Source organism: Prunus persica, chromosome G1, assembly GCF_000346465.2.
Source record: "Prunus persica cultivar Lovell chromosome G1, Prunus_persica_NCBIv2, whole genome shotgun sequence".
Lineage (NCBI taxonomy): Eukaryota > Viridiplantae > Streptophyta > Magnoliopsida > Rosales > Rosaceae > Prunus > Prunus persica.
This window is the reverse complement of record NC_034009.1, coordinates 20,933,252-20,953,351: the sequence shown is the minus strand read 5'-3', so window position 1 is coordinate 20,953,351 and position 20,100 is coordinate 20,933,252. Positions and strand designations below refer to the sequence as shown.

Below are 20,100 nucleotides of genomic sequence, written 5' to 3'. Positions count from 1 at the left end.
TTAAAAACAGCCACCACAAGATATTTCTTGTTAAAATAATTACTCAACAAGGCAAAGGAGGACACACAACTTGAAATAATTTCTCAATCCAAATCTTTAGAAACTTTTTCAGTAAGCACAATAAATCCATCTAGTCTTAAATTAGAAAACCAATCCTAAAGAAATATTAACAATATTCTGTCATCAAATAAAACCTCACAATTTCAATGAACTCTTCTATGCTTCATCATTCATAGCTTTAATAAAAAAAAATAACGAGATGTTCTCTGTTTCAATGGTAGACTCCTACAAAAAAAAAAAAAAAAAAGATAAAGACATTACAATTATTTAAAAGAAAATGAGAAACTGGCCAATATAAGAAAAATCCATTAAAAAAATTTAAGAGAGCTATTAAATATAAGAATGTTACCTCTTCCTCATTATTATCAACTTCTTCATCTTGAACGGTGACTCTTCTAGCTTCGTTCTCATTAGGGCTTGAAGCTAACAGTATAAAAAAAAATATAATAGAAAACAACAATAAAATGTTTTACTTAATATGAAAAATATAACCACAAAAATATTTCAATACCTCTTATCTCACTCCATAACCAATCGCGAGTGCACATCAATGCCTCTACTGTTTTTGAATGAAGCCGGCTATGATGAGGGCTTATAATCCTTCCACTAGTACTAAAGCAAGACTCTGAAGCAACTGTGGATACAGGAATGGCCAAAATATATCTAGCAATATCATGCAAAGTAGGATATTTGATCCCATTTGATTTCCACCAACATAATATATCAAAATCATCATCATCATTCCTAGGTAAAAGAGACTCTTCTAGATAATGATCCAACTCAGATTTAACATGTCCATGGGTAGTGGAGTAAGAAACAAACACATCCAATTGCTTTACCAAATCAAGTTTAGGCATAGATGGTCTAGATGAAGAAGTAGGAATCAAAGATTCAGATTGCACCTGTTGACTTTGTTGAGATCTTGACTGATATTCCTTGATCAAGTCATAGAGAATATCTTTATATTTCTTAATCTCTTGAGCTGCATTGTTTAGATATATTAGAGGGCATAAAAATTCAATTTGTTTCATCTTATACCTTGGATCCAAAATACTTGCAACTCCCATCAAACCATGCATTGTATCCCAATATTTCTCAAACTTTGTTAATCTAATAGCACAAATATTCTAATAGCACAAATTGCTAATCTAATAGCACAAATATTCTTAAAGTAAAGATTGGCAGTAGGATACTTGGTCCCTAAAAAAGAACAGTCACATCATAAAACATGGCCAACTTATCAACAAGCTCCTTTGTCTTTGCCCAATCACTTTCACTAGGCACTTCTTTGTACAACGGCTCACGTTGCTTCAAACGAGGAAAAACATCTTTGTATATCATTGCAGTCTTAAACATGGAATATGTAGAGTTCCATCTAGTCTTACAATCAAGTTCTAACATTTTAGAGGTTGGAACTCTCAACTGCCTGGCCGCTTCAAGAAATTTCTCCTCTTTTTTTTGGGTTCCTAGCCAAAATGCAACACTGTACCTAATTTTCTCAATACTTTTTTTAATCACCTCTAAGCCATCTCTCACTACCAAATTCAAAATATGAGCACAACACTGCATGTGGAATAAACGTCCATCTAACATAAGTGAACTCGAGCAAATCTTATCTAACACTATCACAGTCATGGAATCATTTGTAGAACAATTATCTACAGTTAAGGTAGAAAACTTACGGTCAAGATTCCATTCGAACATGCATTCCAATAAAGCATCAGCAAGTTCCTCTGCCGTGTGTGGACATGGAACATATATAAACCTATAATAAAACCCAAATAAGTCACAATCTAATTATTTAAAAAAAAAGGATAAATAATTCAAATAAGAAAAGTATACTACATTTACCTTATTAGTCGGCTTTGTAAATTCCATGCATCATCAATGAAATGTGATGTGATAGTCATGAATCCTCTCTTTTGATTATTCGATGTCCACATATCCGTTGTAATGACAATTCTACTTCTGTTGGTGTCCAACAACTTCATTGTTTTCTCCCTCTCAACTTCAAAAACCTTAAATATGTCCTTCTTGATTGTGTTTCGAGAACACACCTTAAATAATGGTTGCAAAGTATTGGAATACATCTTGAATCCAATATGATCAACCATAGATAATGGATACTCGTGAAGAATAATCATATTTGCAAGTGCCTTCCTAGCATGGTCGTGGTTAAAATTATAAGTGCCAAGTTTGACAGTCCCATCACTCAACTTTGTAGGATTCAACATTGATTGATCTATGGTTCTTTGTCTTTTATAAAGACAAGACTTTACATGATCAAGTAAATGTCTAGTCCCATTCTTGCTACTTGCGCCTAAGATATTCTTACAATGAATGCACACAGCTTTTATTTGACCTCTAATTTTTTTCTTTTCAAAATGTTCCCAAGCAGGAGATCTACCTTTCCTTTTATTCACAGCAGCTTGAGTTGAAATTGTGGCTTCCGTGTTGTTATTTTCAGTTATTGCAGGATTGCTATCATTTTCATTTGGTGTAGGGTTGTTATCCTCCTCAATTTGGGTTTCAGGAGTTTTAGTCTCTTCATTGTCATCACCCATCTAGGAAAAAAAAAATTATAAAAACTGATACATCAATTGGAAGGTAAAATATTAGACAACAAGAAAAGAATTAGTCATGACAAAAAAAAATATTCCCAGCACGGTTGCCTCTTGGCATGGTTTTGAAGGGCACTCCATACAATGGTTTTGCATGGTTTCTATAGATCGAAAAGGTACAGCTTTTATTGAACTAATTATTGTTAGATTTCCTTTTGTTATGTCATATTGAATATATATATATATATGAACATGTTGGTGCTTTTTATTCTCTCAAAAGGAAAAGAATAAGGATGCATATAAAAAAAAGGTATAGCTTTTATCATAACAAAGCATGCATATCAGACAAAGAACAACTTTTATCAAATTAAAATATGCATACGCCTTGCAGTCGAAACAACAAAGTAAAACAATATAAAATTATCAAATCAAAATAGCTTTTGTGGTGTTAAGGCTGTAAAACAATATAAAATTATCAAATCAAAACAGCTTTTGTGGTGTTAATTGCTTTAGAGACAATATAGTAAACAATATAAAATTGTCAAAGAGAGAGAGCCTTATTGCTGACAGTAAACTTGATGTGTAGTCGAAATTTGAATTGCAGTCACTTGCTCATAGAATTTGAGAAGATAGCAGCTCGTGTAGGAGGAAGGAATAAGGAGCGACAGACAGACATCGACTCTCTAGGGTAACTTTGTTTATTATATTATATTAATATATATATTAATTATAAATAAATAAATTACTTACCGGGCCGGGTTCGGGGATGGGGATGACAATCCCATCCCCGGCCCATCCTCGGTCGGGGATTTTGCAAATTCGGGGATCCCCGTACCCGGCCTCAATTTCCCCCCGAAAACTCCCCCCGTTAGGGCCGGGGACCCAATGGGGACCCAACCTGATGGGTATTATTGCCATCCCTAGGTAAGGTTGTTCCAAATTCAACTCATTCTAACCCTATTCCACCAAATGTGCCTTTCCCTCGCAGGTTTATGTAATCTAAAAAGGAAGAGAATGAAAAAGACATCTTAGAGACTTTCAGGAAGGTACAAGTCAATATCCCACTTCTTGATGCAATAAAGCAAGTTCCAATGTATGCTAAATTCTTGAAAGAGCTTCGTACAATGAGGAGGAGGATTTCCAACAAAGAAGTGGTAAGGGCAAGTGAGAATGTTTCTGCAGTTTTGCAACGAAAACTGCCACCTAAATGCAAAGATCCAGGTAGTTGCACAATCCCTTGTGTTATTGGTAACACCAAGTTTGAACATGCCATGTTAGATTTAGGTGCTTCCATTAACGTCATGCCATACTCTATTTATGCATCTATGAACTTAGGAGAGCTTAAAAACGATGGCGTTATAATTCAATTAGCCGATCGTTCTAATACATATCCGAAAGGAGTTTTGGAAGATGTTTTGGTGCAGGTGATATTTCCAGCATATTTTTATGTGCTTGAGATGGAGGATTTGGCCCATTCTACACCATTGCCAATCTTACTTGGACGACCTTTCATGAAAATAGCCCGATCCAAGATCGATGTGTTCAAGGGGACGTTGACAATGGAATTTGATGGCAATATCATTGATTTTCATATTTTTGAAGTCATAAGGTACCCAATTGTTGATCACTCATGTTTCTCTATTGATGCATTTGATTCTTTGGCTCAGGAATATCTCGAATCCCTAGATAGGGATGCCCTTGAAACCACTATTGCTCAAGGAATTGAACTCATCACCAATGGGGCTGAACCTAATCATGAAGAAATTGGCGAGATGGTGGCTGCCCTTGAGTCATTGCCACAATATGTTGGTAAGCCTCCAATCCCAATTCCAATTCCCGTTTCTACTAACAAGTTGTTACCTTCGGTGATTCAGGCACCCACTCTTGGGCTTAAACCGTTACCGAATCATTTGAAGTATGTCTTCTTAGGAGATAAAGAGACTTTGCCCGTCATAGTCTCTTAATCACTCACGGCAGTGGAAAAGGAAAAACTAGTTCGGGTGTTGCAAGAGTACAAAACAGCCATTGGATGGACTTTAGCCGATATCAAGGGACTTAGTCCTACAACATGCATGCATCGCATACTTCTAGAGGAGGGGGCTAAACCAACTCGAGAGGCTCAACGTCGACTCAACCCTCCTATGATGGAAGTTGTGAAAAAAGAGATCATTAAGCTTCTCGATTGTGGGGTCATTTACCCAATTTCGGATAATCGTTGGGTTTCACCGGTTCAAGTTGTACCAAAGAAATCAGGAGTCACCGTGGTTAAAAACGAAGAGAATGAACTTGTCCCGACTCGTATCCAAACAGGTTGGAGAGTTTTCATTGATTATAGGAAGCTCAATGCCAATACAAGGAAAGATCACTTCCCTTTGCCGTTCATTGATCAAATGCTTGAAAGGTTAGCCGGTCATTTTTTTATTGCTTTCTTGATGGCTATTCGGGATATAATCAGATTGTTATAGCCCAGATGACCAAGAAAAGACTACTTTTACCTGTTTGTTTGGTACTTTTGCTTATCGACGAATGCCATTTGGTTTATGTAATGCACCAACCACCTTTCAAAGATGCATGGTAAGTATCTTTTCTGATTTCGTTGAGAAGACTATTGAGGTTTTCATGGATGATTTTAGTGTCTTTGGTGACTCTTTTGATGGCTGTTTAACTAATCTCATGTTGATATTAAAACGTTGCATTGAAACTAACCTTGTTTTAAATTGGGAAAAATGTCACTTCATGGTAAAACAAGGCATAGTTTTAGGTCATATAGTTTCAGAAAAGGGAATTGAAGTTGATAAATCAAAAATAGGTCTTGTATGCTACTTACCCTCTCCCACTTCAGTGAGAGAGGTTCGTTCTTTCCTTGGACATGCAGGATTCTATAGGCATTTTATCAAAGATTTCTCGAAGATTTTAACACCCTTGTGCCGACTTCTACAAAAGGATGTGCCGTTTGTGTTTGATGACGAATGTGAGAAGGCGTTCAATCACCTCAAAGAATTGTTAACTTCGGCACCTATCATTGTTCCACCAGATTGGAGCCTTCCGTTCGAGCTTATGTGTGATGCTTCAGATTATGCTTTAGGGGCTGTTTTGGGACAACATAAGGACAAGAAGCCACACGTCATCTACTACGCATCCCGCACCTTGAATGATGCTCAATTGAATTACTCCACCATTGAAAAAGAACTTCTTGCTATTGTGTTTGCTTTAGATAAGTTTCGTTCTTATTTACTTGGTACTAAAGTTATAATTTACTTTGACCATGCAACTTTGAAGTACTTACTCACAAAGAAAGAAGCCAAACCAAGGCTTATTCGCTGGATGCTTCTTCTTTTGGAGTTTGACGTGGAAATTAGGGACAAAAGAGGATGTGAAAATGTAGTGGCTGACCACTTGAGCCGTTTGGTACATGAAGAAGACCTTCTACCTATTCCAGAGGCATTCCCAGATGAACAATTGCTGACCATTGAGGTAAGTGACCCATGGTATGCTGATATTGTGAATTATATTGTGTCTAAACAAGTTCAAAGCACCATAACTAGGCACCAAAGCGATAAACTTAAAAAAAATGGCACGGTTTTATGTGTGGGATGACCCTTATTTGTGAAAATATTGCCCTGATCAAATTATTCGTAGATGTGTTTATGATTCTGAGTTTAATTCAATCTTAACCTTTTGTCACACTTATGCATGTAGGGGTCACTTTGGTACACAACGCACAGGACTTAAGGTTTTAGAATGTGGATTTTATTGGCCTACTATCTTTAAGGATGCTAGAACTCTTTGTATGACTTGTGATCGTTGTCAAAGAACGGGCAATATAGGTGCAAAAGATCAAATGCCGCAAACTCCTATCTTTTATGTTGAGATTTTTGATGTTTGGGGTATTGATTTCATGGGCCCTTTTCCTTCCTCACATGGTTTTAATTATATCTTACTTGCTGTGGATTATGTTTCGAAATGGGTGGAAGCAAAAGCCACCCGTACCAATGATTCCGAAGTGGTTGCAGATTTTATTAAAACTAACATATTTGCAAGATTTGGAATGCCACGAGTACTTATAAGTGATGGGGGCTCTCACTTTTGTAATTGGACCATAGAGGCACTACTTAAGAAGTATATGCCACACATAAGGTTTCAACACCTTATCATCCCCAAACAAGTGGACAAGCCGAAGTTTCCAATCGGGAAATCAAGCAGATCTTGAAAAAGACAGTTAGACCAACTCGAAAGGATTGGAGCTTGCGTTTGAATGATGCTTTGTGGGCATATCGTACTGCCTACAAAACACCAATTGGAATGTCTCCTTTTCGGCTAATTTATGGGAAACCATGCCATCTTCCAGTTGAGTTGGAGCATCGTGCACATTGGGCAGTCAAGACTTTCAATATGAACATTGATGCCGCTAGACTTCATAGGAAATTGCAATTGAATGAGCTTGAGGAAATTCACACTGAAGCTTATGAGAACGCTCATATTTACAAGGAGAAAACAAAGGCTGCCCATGACAAGATGATTCGTAGTAAAATGTTTTTAATGGGGCAGAAAGTGTTACTTTTCAACTCTGGCCTCCATTTGTTTCCGGGTAAGTTGCATTCTAAATGGGTTGGTCCTTTTGTTGTTACTAATGTTTTTTCCTATAGTGTAGTCCAAATTCAAAGTTTAAAGACGGGACATGGATTCAAAGTGAATGGACACCGTTTGAAGCCATATTATGATTGTTTCGAGGAGCATGTAGTGGAGGATGTACCCCTCCATGCTGTTGGCCCTAGTGAAGCTTAAAGGAAGGTATCATCCAACTGGAAGACGTTAAAGCAATCGCTTCTTGGGAGGCAACCCATGTGTTCAAATAGAAAGACAATGGAATCTCCGGAGCTCTACAACCAGATTTGCTCTCTTTTACTCTTCTCTTTATTATTTTTACTTTGCTATGATTGTCTTGTTTGCTAGTTGTCTTTTATTGCTTTCTTGTTTAAAGTTTCCTTTTGAAACATTGAGGACAGTGTTTGGTTTAAGTGTGGGGGGTAAACAGAGTGCTTTTCAGGACTTATTTTCGAAATTCACCACCTATCACTACTAATTTTGTTATTCACTGTTTTAAAAGTGTTTTCGTGCTTTATTTAAAAAAAATTCACCACACTTGTTATTTTCATTACTTTTCTGTTAAAAAAAAAAAAACAAAAACCAAAAGAGTCAAGAGTCCTTTTTGTTGTTTGTTTGTGTCTCAGGGTACCTTCCAACACAATGATGAGCATTTGGTTTTTACTTGCATGACTATTAAAGAAAGTTACAAACATGGGTAGAAGTTTGATATGTTCTTTGGTTAATACTTAGTTATAGTTGTCAATTACGAATTCACATGTAATCACAAAAAAAAAAAAAAAAAAAGATAATAAGTTTTTGTAACATGCTGGAAGGAAGAAACTTAAACTAACGCTACAACCCTGAGAGACTTGAGCCTATTCTTTGTTTGGAGAGTTATTAATCTTGATATTGTTGTTTTCTAAAGTCGTTGCATCATCTCATTATTTCTTTGCTTTGTTGCTACTTAGAATGCTTTTTCATCACTTTAGTTCCGAATACTAGAACTCATGCCCGTTCCATTCAAAGCATCAAATTGATTGCATAACAATTAATAAGATGAAGTTGTTTAGTTACCATTAGAGCCAAAAAGCCTTATCCCTTGCATATGCATTGTAAGTTTAACCCTTTTGAAGCCTTATTTAGCCTATTTTCTTTGTTAGCTTGCATTATCCCTACCTAGCCTAGTATAAGAATATCCATACGCTTGTTCTTAAAGAATACTGAAGCATGACTTGTTAGGAATTCCTTTTTATTTACGATTTGCAGAAAAACAAGTGAAGGATTTGTTCCTTTGGAGTAGTGTGGTTTCAAAAAAAAAAAAAAAAGAAAAGAAAAAGAAAAAGAAAAAATAAGGGCCAAATATGTGAATCTGACCCTAAAGTTGCATAAATCTCCCATTTGTGCTAAAAATTGGTGTTGCAATCACAAGTTGAATTCCAAGTGTTGATTTCATTGCTCTGTTTACTATTACTTTAAGAACCTTTGTTTATCTTTAACCTTTCTTTGTTAGCCAATACCTTAGCCCCATTGCAACCCTTAGACTTCTATCTTGTTTGTTATGTGTTTCAATATGTGGTTTGAAATTGGTATGAGCTTATGGAATCCCTGGTTCTCGCTTCTAAGTAGTAGCATTCCGTTCATGAGATCATATACAGTTTGTATTAATAATTCCAGAAAGTGTTTTCTTTGTTATAACATATGTGAGTGCTAGTCTACATGTTTACATCAATCTTCTCACATATACTTAGTATAGGGAGTATAGTCAGAAAATCTGTGTGAAAATAGAGAGTATATTGGGTGAGGAATTGAGTGAATTCTCTAAGGCATGTTACCACTTTCAAATGTTGTTTTAATTGATTAAATGCGAGCTAGTGAGTGATTACTGTGATTAAGTATGAGCTCGAGGGTAAGGATGGCTAAAATCTGTGTGAGTAGTGATTTTTAACATGTCATGTTTCATTGGAAATCCCTGAGGCAATTGTTGGAAGGTTTAGGTTTTGTTTTGTTTTCTTTGTTTTGCTAGGGACTAGCAGAAGCTAAGTGTGGGGGAATTTGATAGGAGTATATTTATGCTACTATGCTATCTTATTTCTTTGCATTTACTTAGTTAATTCCCATTTATTAGAGTGATTTAGCTTATTTTCGTACTATTGTAGGTCCAGATGGCAAGATTGGCAAGAAAGGGCATTTTGGAGCATTTTAGAGCAGTTTTGGACTTGGAATGGATAGCGTATGCATGGGACAGTTTTGGACTTGGAATGGATAGCATATGCATGGGGCAAGATGGATGGACGTTTTTGAAGTTCAAAGAGGCTAGGAATGTGCTAAAAAGATGGGGAAATTAATTAAAGAATCAGCTTCTAGGAAGAAAAAAACCCTAACTTATTTTATTTTATTTTACCTTATCCTAATCCTATTCTACCTAAATTCCAACAGGAAAAAGGGGGATTAATTTCAAAGTAGGAAACCTAAAAACTTGGTTCTAGAAGAAAGCATTGGGGCCGCACATCTTTCCTAAAAAGGGCGCGCCTGGGCCCTATCCTTGTTCCTAAAGAAATCTGCCAAAAAAAACCCTAATTTCATGGGTTCTGCTGGGCCCTTTTACCCTAGATCTACCATATATATAAAGGACGGGTTGCTGCAGGAGAGAGTAGTTTTTGGTGCCGTAGCAAGAAAGGAGAAAGGGAGAAGAAGAACTTGGAGCCGGAACCTGCTGCATCCATTGGGGTTTTTAGAGTTCTTCCCTTGATTAGTTTAAATATTTATTTGAGATTGCTTTTCAATTATTATGAACATGTGTGACTGAATTTCTTCTTAGTTAGAGGTGAATTTGAAGCCATGGACATATGTTTTATATGAATTGATTACTTCCAGTTATGGTTTCATAAAGTATGAGTGTGATTTACTTTTCTGTTTTATTGAGGACTTATTCTTGCATGTTTATTAAGGATGCATACTTAGTTTGTGTGCAAGGATTTGATGCTAGAATATAAGGGAATTTCACCTAATCGTTATGAACTTATATTCACAAGTAGTAAAAGTCACTAGTCATGATTGTGTTAAGTAAATTCATGGCAGGTGTATCATGCTTTTCATAGTTACAAATGCCTTGTCAAGGCTTATGATTTTCATAGAACTTAATGATCTTTCATATGTATCTCTATCATGCTGTTCATATAGGGAACTTGATAAGGATAATTTGATTGCGTCGCTGAGTCCAATTCAATGAACTTAGGAAAATCTGAGAGTTACTTAGTGCGTTCACAATTAATTTGGGGCATTGTCATTCATACTTTATAGAAAGAGTAACTAGAGATCGATTTGTGTGCATATGTTCCGTGTGTGGAGAAGAATCCTCTAGCTATCCCTTCATCCATATTTCATTCACAACTTAGTTGTTTGCTGCTGTCATATTACTTTAGTCCAAATCGTCCAAATTCCCCCCAATCATTGTTCCCTTAACCGAGTTTTCAGTTTAATAAGTTTAATTTGTGTTGATTAGCATCCCTCCTAATCACCGGAATAGAATGATCCCTACTTACCTGTACTACGATTGCATAATTTATTGGGTTTAATTTGTGTGTTAGTTATTTCTCACGCCAAAGGTGCTGACGTGCAATTTCAGCACAGATATATCCAGTCCAACCTGAGTCACAGACAACACTCTGAGCATAAAATAAATGTTGGTAGTTCTCTTTTGTTTGATTGTGTAATAGACAGTTCTCTTTGAATTAGTTTGTTTTATTTTCAACATTTATTTTGATTAGACTTACTAGTTTTACAGTGGGAAATTATAAAGTCCTTACATGTCTGAGCCAAGAAAAGAACTTACTTGGGAGATAATCCTCACCCAAATTCACAATCACTTGATCAAAGTTAATAGCTTGGGGCGCAAGTTATTACATTTCATAGTCTGTTAGGGTTTTTTAACCATTAACAGTGGCACGCTCGCACACAAAAGAAAGTTGACTTGTTGACAACCAATAGTTTTCGGGTTAATAGGAAACTTTACCCTACCACCACAGGAACTACATCAAAACGAGTAAACAATTTGGCAGCCCAGTGGGACCTCACAGTATACATACTTCTAAACACATCTTTTAGTGTATGAATATTGGAAGTTCTAGCCAGAATCCGAGCTTTGCTATGGAAAGAGGTTAACTAGCTTTCGGAGAAGAAGGACTTGAGTTAGAAGGGAGTGACGCTAGGGAATTAGCTCACAACAGTACAAGGAGTAAACGTTCCCAGTCCAGTTCTAGAAGACTGAACAAGATATAGGAGGCTGTGCTCCCACAGGAAGCTGTAGCTCAAAGGAGCTAAGATACTCTAAACAATATGACTGCCATGATGCATTGGCAAGTCAATAGGCAATTCAGGAAAGATAGTGAGGTTGTTGCTGCAAGAAATCCAAATCCAGATGCTGTAATCCTCTCATTGCACAGATGGCTGGGATACCTGAACCAGTAGAAACCCAGGCTGGACAGAGGGGGCCAACCCTTGTAGTCCAGGAGCAGGAAATTCCTGCTCTTCCAGCAGGCCCAGCAGCTGTTCAGGCCCCCCAGAATTCACTAGAACTCCCACCTGTTTCACAGACGAAGGTTCCATAAGGCCCACCAGTTGCACACCTACCTAAACAGCAAATAGTGGTGCCATACAGACCTAGAAGAATAGAGCCCAATTCATTTCCCCCACTAGCAAGGGGTAGAAGAGGAAGAGGATGAGTTAACCATTTTGCCAACTTTGACAAGAATAGGCCAATGAGGAAACTGGAGAAACCATCCAGACTTCGAGGAAGAAGAAGAGCATAGGGAAGAGGTTGTGCCCAGAGCACACAAAATTGAACAGAGAGTTGAACAGAACCAGCCAGAACAGGTTCAGAACCTACCTCATATCAATGCTTTAAATGACATGGGGGCACTGCAGAGAATGATTCGAGAAATGATGGATCTTGAGGCTAGGAGGGGAGAAAGACCAACCTACAGGAAGCCATATCTGGCCTACATTGATCAGATGCCTTTACCACCCGGTTTTAAAGTACCAAAATTCACTATGTTCCATGCAGAGGATACACATGCGTCATCAGTCGAGTATATTGGCAGATTTTCAGTCCAGTGCATAGCCATAGAGAATAACCTTCCATTAAAGATTAGGCTTTTTGGGAATTCCTTGTTTGGACAAGCTTTTACCTGGTATACCAATTTACCAGTCAATTCCATCCAAACATGAGAACAGATGGAGAATGCCTTCCATGACTACTATTTCAGAATTCAGCCAGAAATCACCATCAGCGATCTTGCTTCTCTTAAACAGAGCGAGGATGAACCTGCTCAGGATTTCATCACCAGGTTCAGGAAGCTTAAAATGAAATGTAGGATCCGCATGGAAGAAAGACATTTCATCCAGATGGCTTAAACCGCCCTCAAAATTTCTCTGAGGAAGAGATTTGATGAAATGGTGTTCAAAGATCTGGCAAAACTGGCAGACAAGGCCTCCAAGTATGAAGAGCTGTTAAGGGAAGAACAATAGAAAAGAAATTCTTCCAAGGGTACATACTACAGGACACCATCTTCCTTAGTCCATTTGGTTTAGGTAAAATCAGAAGATGGTCAAGAGAGTATAGAAGAAATGGAGGTGGCAGTAGCAGAGATGGCAAAGTTAAAACATCTTATCAGTTTCATGGCTCTGACAAAGATGCTGAAGGATCAAAAGTCACCACCGTTCACAGGCGGATTTGTCTCGAACAAGTTAGGACAGAATAAAGTCTACTCTTTTGACTTAACTAAAGTGGATGCTCTGTTCGATGAGATGATCTTACATAAAGCAATAGAGACACCTCACAGGTTGCCGAAACCAGAAGAACTCAAAGGCAAGCAGTATTGCAAATGGCACAATTCTTGGAATCACTCCACCAATAGTTGTGTTGTTTTCAGGGACGTTATACAAGAAGGAATAACGGTAGGAAAGCTGAAGCTAGCCGAGATACCTCCCACAATGACAACATATCCTTTTCCTCAACCCTAAGTGAACATGGTCAACTTGAACCGGCTAGAATAGGGGAAAGGCAAACTAGTGGTGGAAGTTAGCCCTAGCACGGGTAGAAGAGTCATAAAAGAGGTGAACCGAAAGCCAAAGGCTACCATCTCAGCTGGGGTAGTTCTATGCAATAGGTGCAAATGTATGTGCGAGCTAGAAATAGCTTTGGATGAGCAAAATCGACCGACGACAAATGTTTTTTACAGAATCGAAGCACCACCCCAATAGACCATAGTTCCAGTTCTATCCAGGAGCATAGCCAAACAGAGAACGTATCAGAAACCTACCTAACACATCAGAAAAGTAACTGAGAAACTACAGAAGGAAATGCCAATTAAAGTACCAGGAAATGACAGGCCATTGGCGACAATAATAGAAGGCAGGTGGTATTCTGTTGGAAAGAATGGCAGGCCAACTCACGAGCTGACCAGAACACATAGGAGGAGAATCCAGAGGCAGTACTGCACCTTCCTCAGAAACAAAGATAGCACACAGGTGTTTACAGAAATCAATTCTACTGGAATTGAGAATAATCCAGAGAGGAACATGCAGTGTATCAACTGGAGGAATTGGCGGAATCAAGATTCCTAAATGAATTCTCTTTCCACCAGGGTTCATCTTCGAATGATCAGTTAGAGCTCTCACAATTACAGAGCCAGGTCAGATTCCTTCCAGCAGATGATCAAGAGAACTAGATTGAAGAATATGAGGAAGTACAGGTAGATTACGAACCATTTTCAGACGCTCAGTTGGAACTTTCACATTCACAAAATCAGACTGGACTCCTTGAAACAGATGATCAAGAGCACTAGACTGAAGAATATGAGGAAGAATAGATGGATTACGAACCATCTTTAGACGCTCAGTTGGAACTTTCACAGTCACAAAATCAGATTGGATTCCTTAAAACAGATGATCAAGAGCACTGGACTGAAGATTACGAGGAAGAATAGGTAGATTATGAAGGAGAGCTAGATGAAGAAACTCAGGCTTTCGGTGCAGAATTGGACATCTTGTTGTAGGGTAGTTTTGATATCAATATGGTGTTTGTCCTATCAGAGAGATTTAGAGTAGCAAAAGGACAGAAAAGCACCATGGAAAGGGATGTAGTATCCCAAAAAAGTTTTGAATGTAGGTTGATTGAAGAGTAAGTGGGGCCAGAACAATAGAACAGTGCAGTCAAAACGGGCAGAACTTCCCGAAAAATAGCTGCAGAGTAGTTATGCTTTTCCAAACCCACCAAGGAGATGGCCAATCATCTCAGGCCCTTGTTCATCACCACGAACTTTGGGGGATCCCTTTCCCTAAAGTAATGGTAGACGGAGGTGCAGCAATCAGTCTACTCCCTTACAGACTTTTGGTTAAGTTGGGTAGAACAGAGAAAGATTTATTCCCAATGCGTCTTACAGTCACCAATTTTGCTGGGGCATCACCCAGAGCCATGGGATACTAGTGTATGGAATGTGCATTGTGGCAAAGACATGCCATCTGGAAGCGGCATATCTAGTTGGACTACTTGGCATGTCTGGAATTGGTCAGTCAAAAGAGGATGCACTAGAATTTTTGTGTTCTTTGAATCAACGTAACAACATTGATATCAAAGGAACCAAGGATGCTTTGAGACGAAGATTAAGTTTCTCTATTTCAAGACATATAGTAGATATGTTTAACTATTGGAGGATTAAATTCGAACACTGCAACGCTTGCAAAAACAACGACTAGTGTTTTGTTATTGAAGGCTGGCCTACTGAAGAAAAGATAAATCCTACATTCTGGAGTTGTTTCAAGTGAACAAATGACACCGTGAGAGTGTTTTTGGTTCAAGGTGATTCGCGTGTATGTTGTGCCAGGGAATCCATACCGTTATAATTAGTTGTAGTAAGTTTTTAGGGTTTTTATGTATTGTGGACTTGCTTAAAGGCTATCTAAGGTTGGCTACGTTGTCCAAATGTTGTTTAAATGTTGGGGTTTAATCTATTTTGTATGGTTTTTATGCCCTCATATACCGTTGTTTATATATATATATATATGGATAGCCGTAAGATTATTGACATCATAGGTATGTAATTATAGATATTTTACTGACACAAATGTTGTGTTGAACTATAATCTTAATATGTGGTGAACAAAAAGGCGTGCATGGAGTGAGGTGTCTTTTCATTGTTGCTTAGGGAAGACATTTTCCTACTTATCATATCCCAAAATATTTGGTTACACGTCTCTTAAGTATAACTTGGACAGTGAGTGACTTTGAATTTTTTTATTTGATATTGTACAATGGTTGGTATGTATTTTTTTTCATTTCATTTTTCAAAACATCCCTTAACCCTAATAAAAAATTTAAAAAATTAACAAATTGAAGAAGAGAGAAACTGATTAGCACCTGAAATGGTCTCTTCGCACAACAAAATAACAATTAAAAAATAATTTAGGGTAAAAAATATTAATAAATATAAAGGGTAAAAATTAATATAATAATAATTTAGGGTAAATAATAAGATAATAATAATGTAGCGTAACCATGAAACGGGGAATTCAGTAAGGAAGATGAAGTTTTAATGAGTTCATAGCAATTTTCAGAACATTTTTTCAATTTTTGTGCATTTAGTTATGAATTTTCTACAAAAAAGTAATAAAATAATAATTTGGGGTAAAAAGCAAAGATGTGGCTATGTTTATTGACGTACATGTGTGCAACTGCTGAAAGGTGATGCGCTTTTGTCAAGCCATGTGTCCTATTGCGTTTATTTTGGTTTTTTTAGTGCAAAATTCTTGGAAAAATGGTAATTAATAGTAGGAAAATCGGAAAAATGCCCCGAAAATTGCTCCGGTCTCCTTGTGACGTTATAAAACAGGGAGAAGCTATAAACCATCCATTTCATGATGAAAAAATCCAAAGGGCTTTTGATAACTTACTTTCCTCTCAACCCTAGCTATATATCCTTGTTAACTTCAACTTCAATAACCTACATCAACAAGCATCTTCCGTGAATGTTTGGAATTTTTTAATAACTCACTTTCCTTTCAACCCTAAAAATATATTTTGCAATAACCAACATTACAAGTGTACTTCGTTAATGTTCATTAACTAATTTTTAATAATACAAGTCTTAGTTTCCTTTCATATATAAGACTGTAAAAGTATCTGTTTTGTTATAATAATCTACATATATAATAATTGGACAATGGTTTGAAGTCATCATGGGTGTGTGCGTCTAGATCTTTGAATCAGTAAAGTATCTCTATCATGTACAATCACATAAAATGATGGTGTACTTTTTCTGAAATACCTCACACATCAGTCAAAAGCATTTTTAAAATATTACTGTTTATTTCGTCTATATGAGTGTTTATATCTTCACTCAGAAAAAAAAAATTGTCAGTATATGTTTACTTTGAGGGATTCCACAAACATATAATATAAAGAAAGATGGCAAAAGTAGCAGATGAACAAGTACAAACAACAACATATAACCAGTACCAAATAATCCCATAATCTTGTCACAAACACACCCATAAATGCCTTTCCAAAACCTTGCCCTAACATATAATAAATAATGGCAACATTGCATATGACGCAACCATGTCCAAATTTGATACGTGATCACAAAAAAATGAACATGGCAGCAACATATGACTGAAGTAGATGGGTACTTTGCATCTCGTGTTTTCCTAATTAAAGAGATCAAAATATAAAGGTTGAAACCTTCCATAGTAGTAAGCATCAAAATAGGTTTGAAGTACAGTTTAATGAAAAATGAAATTCTACTGATTTGCCTATGCTCAAACATGAGAACCAAAATAGTTACTTCCTTGCTCAGTATATTTGTTGACATCGGAAACGGTAATAGTTGGCCAATCAAACCCGAGTACGAAGAGTTTTGGATAGGACGGGAAGTAGTCGAATCTAGCTTGCATCACACACTTCTTTTACTCCACTACACTAGATGAGTTCTTGAAGTTTTGAATAACTACACTCCGAAGTCGTTTGTGTCTATGCTTCATGCACTACAACTTCACCCAACCTATATTGGCCTGCCTTTTGTCATCTTTGATTTGGCCTTCAACACATTCCAACCGTGCCCTTGCCTTTTCGATTTCATCACCAAGTTGAAGATGCCTATTCTTCCAGAATCCAATAACTTTTTCAGACTCAAAACTATCGACAAATGGTCATTTTGTCTAGGAATGTGACAATGCTTGTCTGGTGACTCACTTGCGTTTCGAAGGCAATCTTTGTTAGGAGGGGTGTTTATTATGGTGACATCAAATTTGGATAGTAAATCCATTCTGTGGAGGGAGAGAGTTTCTGTGGAGGAGAGAGTTTTTGTAGATGGAGAGAGATTATGTGGTGGAGTGAGTTTTTGTGGAGAGAGAGAGTTTCTATGCAGGGGGGTCATATTAATACCAATGACAATGTATATATATTTTTTTGGTCTGATACAATCAAAGTTTAATCCTAACTAGTTTGGTTTGTTTGGTTGGGTTCTCTAAGTAGATGTCACTTCCATTGAGTTTCTTTCAACCACTGACAATGGTGTAAGGACAATATGAGGTTGACATGCTTCAAAAACAAAACTGGTATTTTAAAAAAAATTGAAATAAAGTACAACAGAGGATAATACGCAAGCTTTGGTCTGTTGGTCTATAAAGCTATGTCCCCTTTCTCAAACCAAATTGCATATGCAATCCTCATCCTCTAAAAACAAATAGGATTTTTCAAGCATGTGAACCTCTTTAGGAGCCAACAACAAAGTTGAAGATGAAAAATTGGAGTGGCATGTTCAATTTCCGCGTCCAATTCGCCGACCCCTTCCATTTTCAACATCTTCTGGGCGTGAGGGGAACTCCAATGATCCGTTAGAGGCAATACATGCCGTCAGTAGCAAGCTGGATTATAATTCCAGACTGATCAATTCATGGCACCATAAATGTGTTGAAGACGAGGCCACTTTGGCTGATCTTAACATTAGAGTTAACAAAGCGTTCTCCCAAAAGAACAAGTACATCAAGCTGAGTCATAAAAGGAAGCTGAAAGCTAAGAAGTTGGATACAGTAATGAATGATGAAATTAAAGATTGTTTGATGAACCATATGCGATGCAAAGAGCACTGCAGTGAAATGGAGTTGGCATTCAACGAAGGATTTAACAAATTCTGAGTATTTGCGGCAACTACTCATACAAGTTATAATTGGGAATATGTATCCCCTGATGCTGTGAGAGAGATATTAGATGATGGTGGGGACATCAATGAGCATAAGCATGTTAAAGCTGCTCAGAAGAAGCCGACCAATACGACTAAGTGATTACGGCTACTGTTGTTCACTTGGTTGGGGTGATCGTGGTATTACTAATTAGCAAATAATATGCTTTACAATGTAATTTTCTTGTGTGTGTGGAATTATGATTAGTTCAAATGTTAGTATATACTTTAATAGGGAAGATGAAGTTTCAATGAGTTCGTAGTATTTTTTTCAAAATTTTCCCAAATCTTGTATATTTAGTTATGAATTTTCTAAGAAAATGAAAATATATTAAGAATTTAGGGTAAAAAGGAAGGATGTGGCAATGGTGACTGACTTACACGTGTGCACCCACTGAAGAGGGATGCGCTTAGCTCCCGCCATGTGTCTTATTTCGTTATTTTTGAATTTTTGAATGCAAAATGCTTTAAAAAATGGTAATGAATAGGAGGAAAATCGGAAAAACGGCCTGAAAATTGCTTCGAGCTTCTTGTGCCGTTACAAAACTGGGGGAAGCTAATCATCCAAAGTGCTTTTAAAAACTCACTTTCCTACTGAATTTCATAACATGTGACAATGCAGAGTGTACACTTCATCTTCGGAATATGGTGATAACTCGCTTTCCTTTCAACATTTGGAAGTATATTTCCTTAATGTTCATTATCTAATTTGTAATAATCAAACTGTCAGTTTCGTTTGCTTCATATATAATTATTGGGACTATGTATTGCAAGTCATCATGGGTTCAGTGTGTCTATGTCTTGGAACCGACATAGTATTCAATAAGCCGTCAATAGTACCGCACGTTGGGTATCAGTAAAGTCCTATTATCATGTCTGTTCACATTAAAGAGCTGGCGTACTTTTTCTCCAAAAACTGACATGTCAGTCATAAGTAACACTCTCCTTATTGACCTTACATACCATGTGCTATACATTGTTTAGTGAATAGTTTATAGTTTATTTATATAAAACAAAATTACAAATATTGCTGAATATTTATTTAGTCTATATGAGTGGGGACATGAGAGCAACTCCACCCATAAGGGCTAAGTCTAGAGCAAGGGCAAGCAAGGGCAAGCAAGGGCTGCCACTATTCACATGAATAGTGGCAGCCTTGCCATTTGTAGTTCCACCCATGAGGGCTAAGTCTAGGGCAAGTCTAAGGCAAATAATATTCATTGTACTTTATTTCCTATTTTTTAATACTTTAAACCATTAATTTTGATAATCTTTTGCAATTAAATTTTCGGATAATATTTTTGGTTGTCACGTGTCCATCATTTTTCACAAAAGATTTTCGGATGAGAACCTCGGTTGCCACATGTCTTATTCCAGATAAAATTTTCGAATATTCATTAAAAAAAATTATAATCTCAGATTTCAGATAACATTTTCACCCTCTAAAATTGTGCCAAGTGTCCCATGTCATATAAGATTTTCAGATATTAAAAAAAAATTATAATCTCATATTTCAGATAAGATTTTCACCCTCTAAAAGGGTGTCACGTGTCATATCTGTCAGATAAGATTTTCAGATATTTTTAAAAAATTATAATCTCAGATTTCAGATAAGATTTTCACCCTCTAAAATGGTGCCATGTGTCATCTCTGTC

General features: G+C 36.9%; 2 protein-coding genes across 2 annotated transcripts; one reads left to right on the top strand and one right to left on the bottom strand.

Moving 5' to 3' along the window:
• On the bottom strand, positions 84-2,624 carry LOC18793916 (zinc finger BED domain-containing protein RICESLEEPER 2). The gene is made up of 5 exons (XM_020555499.1): positions 1,912-2,624; positions 1,273-1,825; positions 572-1,187; positions 410-483; positions 84-155 (listed from the first exon to the last, which is right to left on the bottom strand). The coding sequence occupies exons 1-5, from the start codon at positions 2,622-2,624 to the stop codon at positions 84-86; spliced, it is 2,028 nt and encodes a 675-aa protein (XP_020411088.1).
• LOC109946760 lies at positions 3,713-4,585 on the top strand. The gene has a single exon (XM_020555492.1). The coding sequence runs from the start codon at positions 3,713-3,715 to the stop codon at positions 4,583-4,585; it is 873 nt and encodes a 290-aa protein (XP_020411081.1).

Coding starts and splice junctions, on each gene's coding strand:
- LOC18793916 (XM_020555499.1), bottom strand. CDS start 2,624: ATGGGTGATGACAATGAAGAGACTAAAACTCCTGAAACCCAAATTGAG. Junction 1,188..1,272: donor CCATGTTTTATGATGTGACT/GTTCTTTTTTAG, acceptor TTGTGCTATTAG/AATATTTGTGCTATTAGATT. Junction 484..571: donor GTTATGGAGTGAGATAAGAG/GTATTGAAATAT, acceptor TTATACTGTTAG/CTTCAAGCCCTAATGAGAAC.
- LOC109946760 (XM_020555492.1), top strand. CDS start 3,713: ATGTATGCTAAATTCTTGAAAGAGCTTCGTACAATGAGGAGGAGGATT.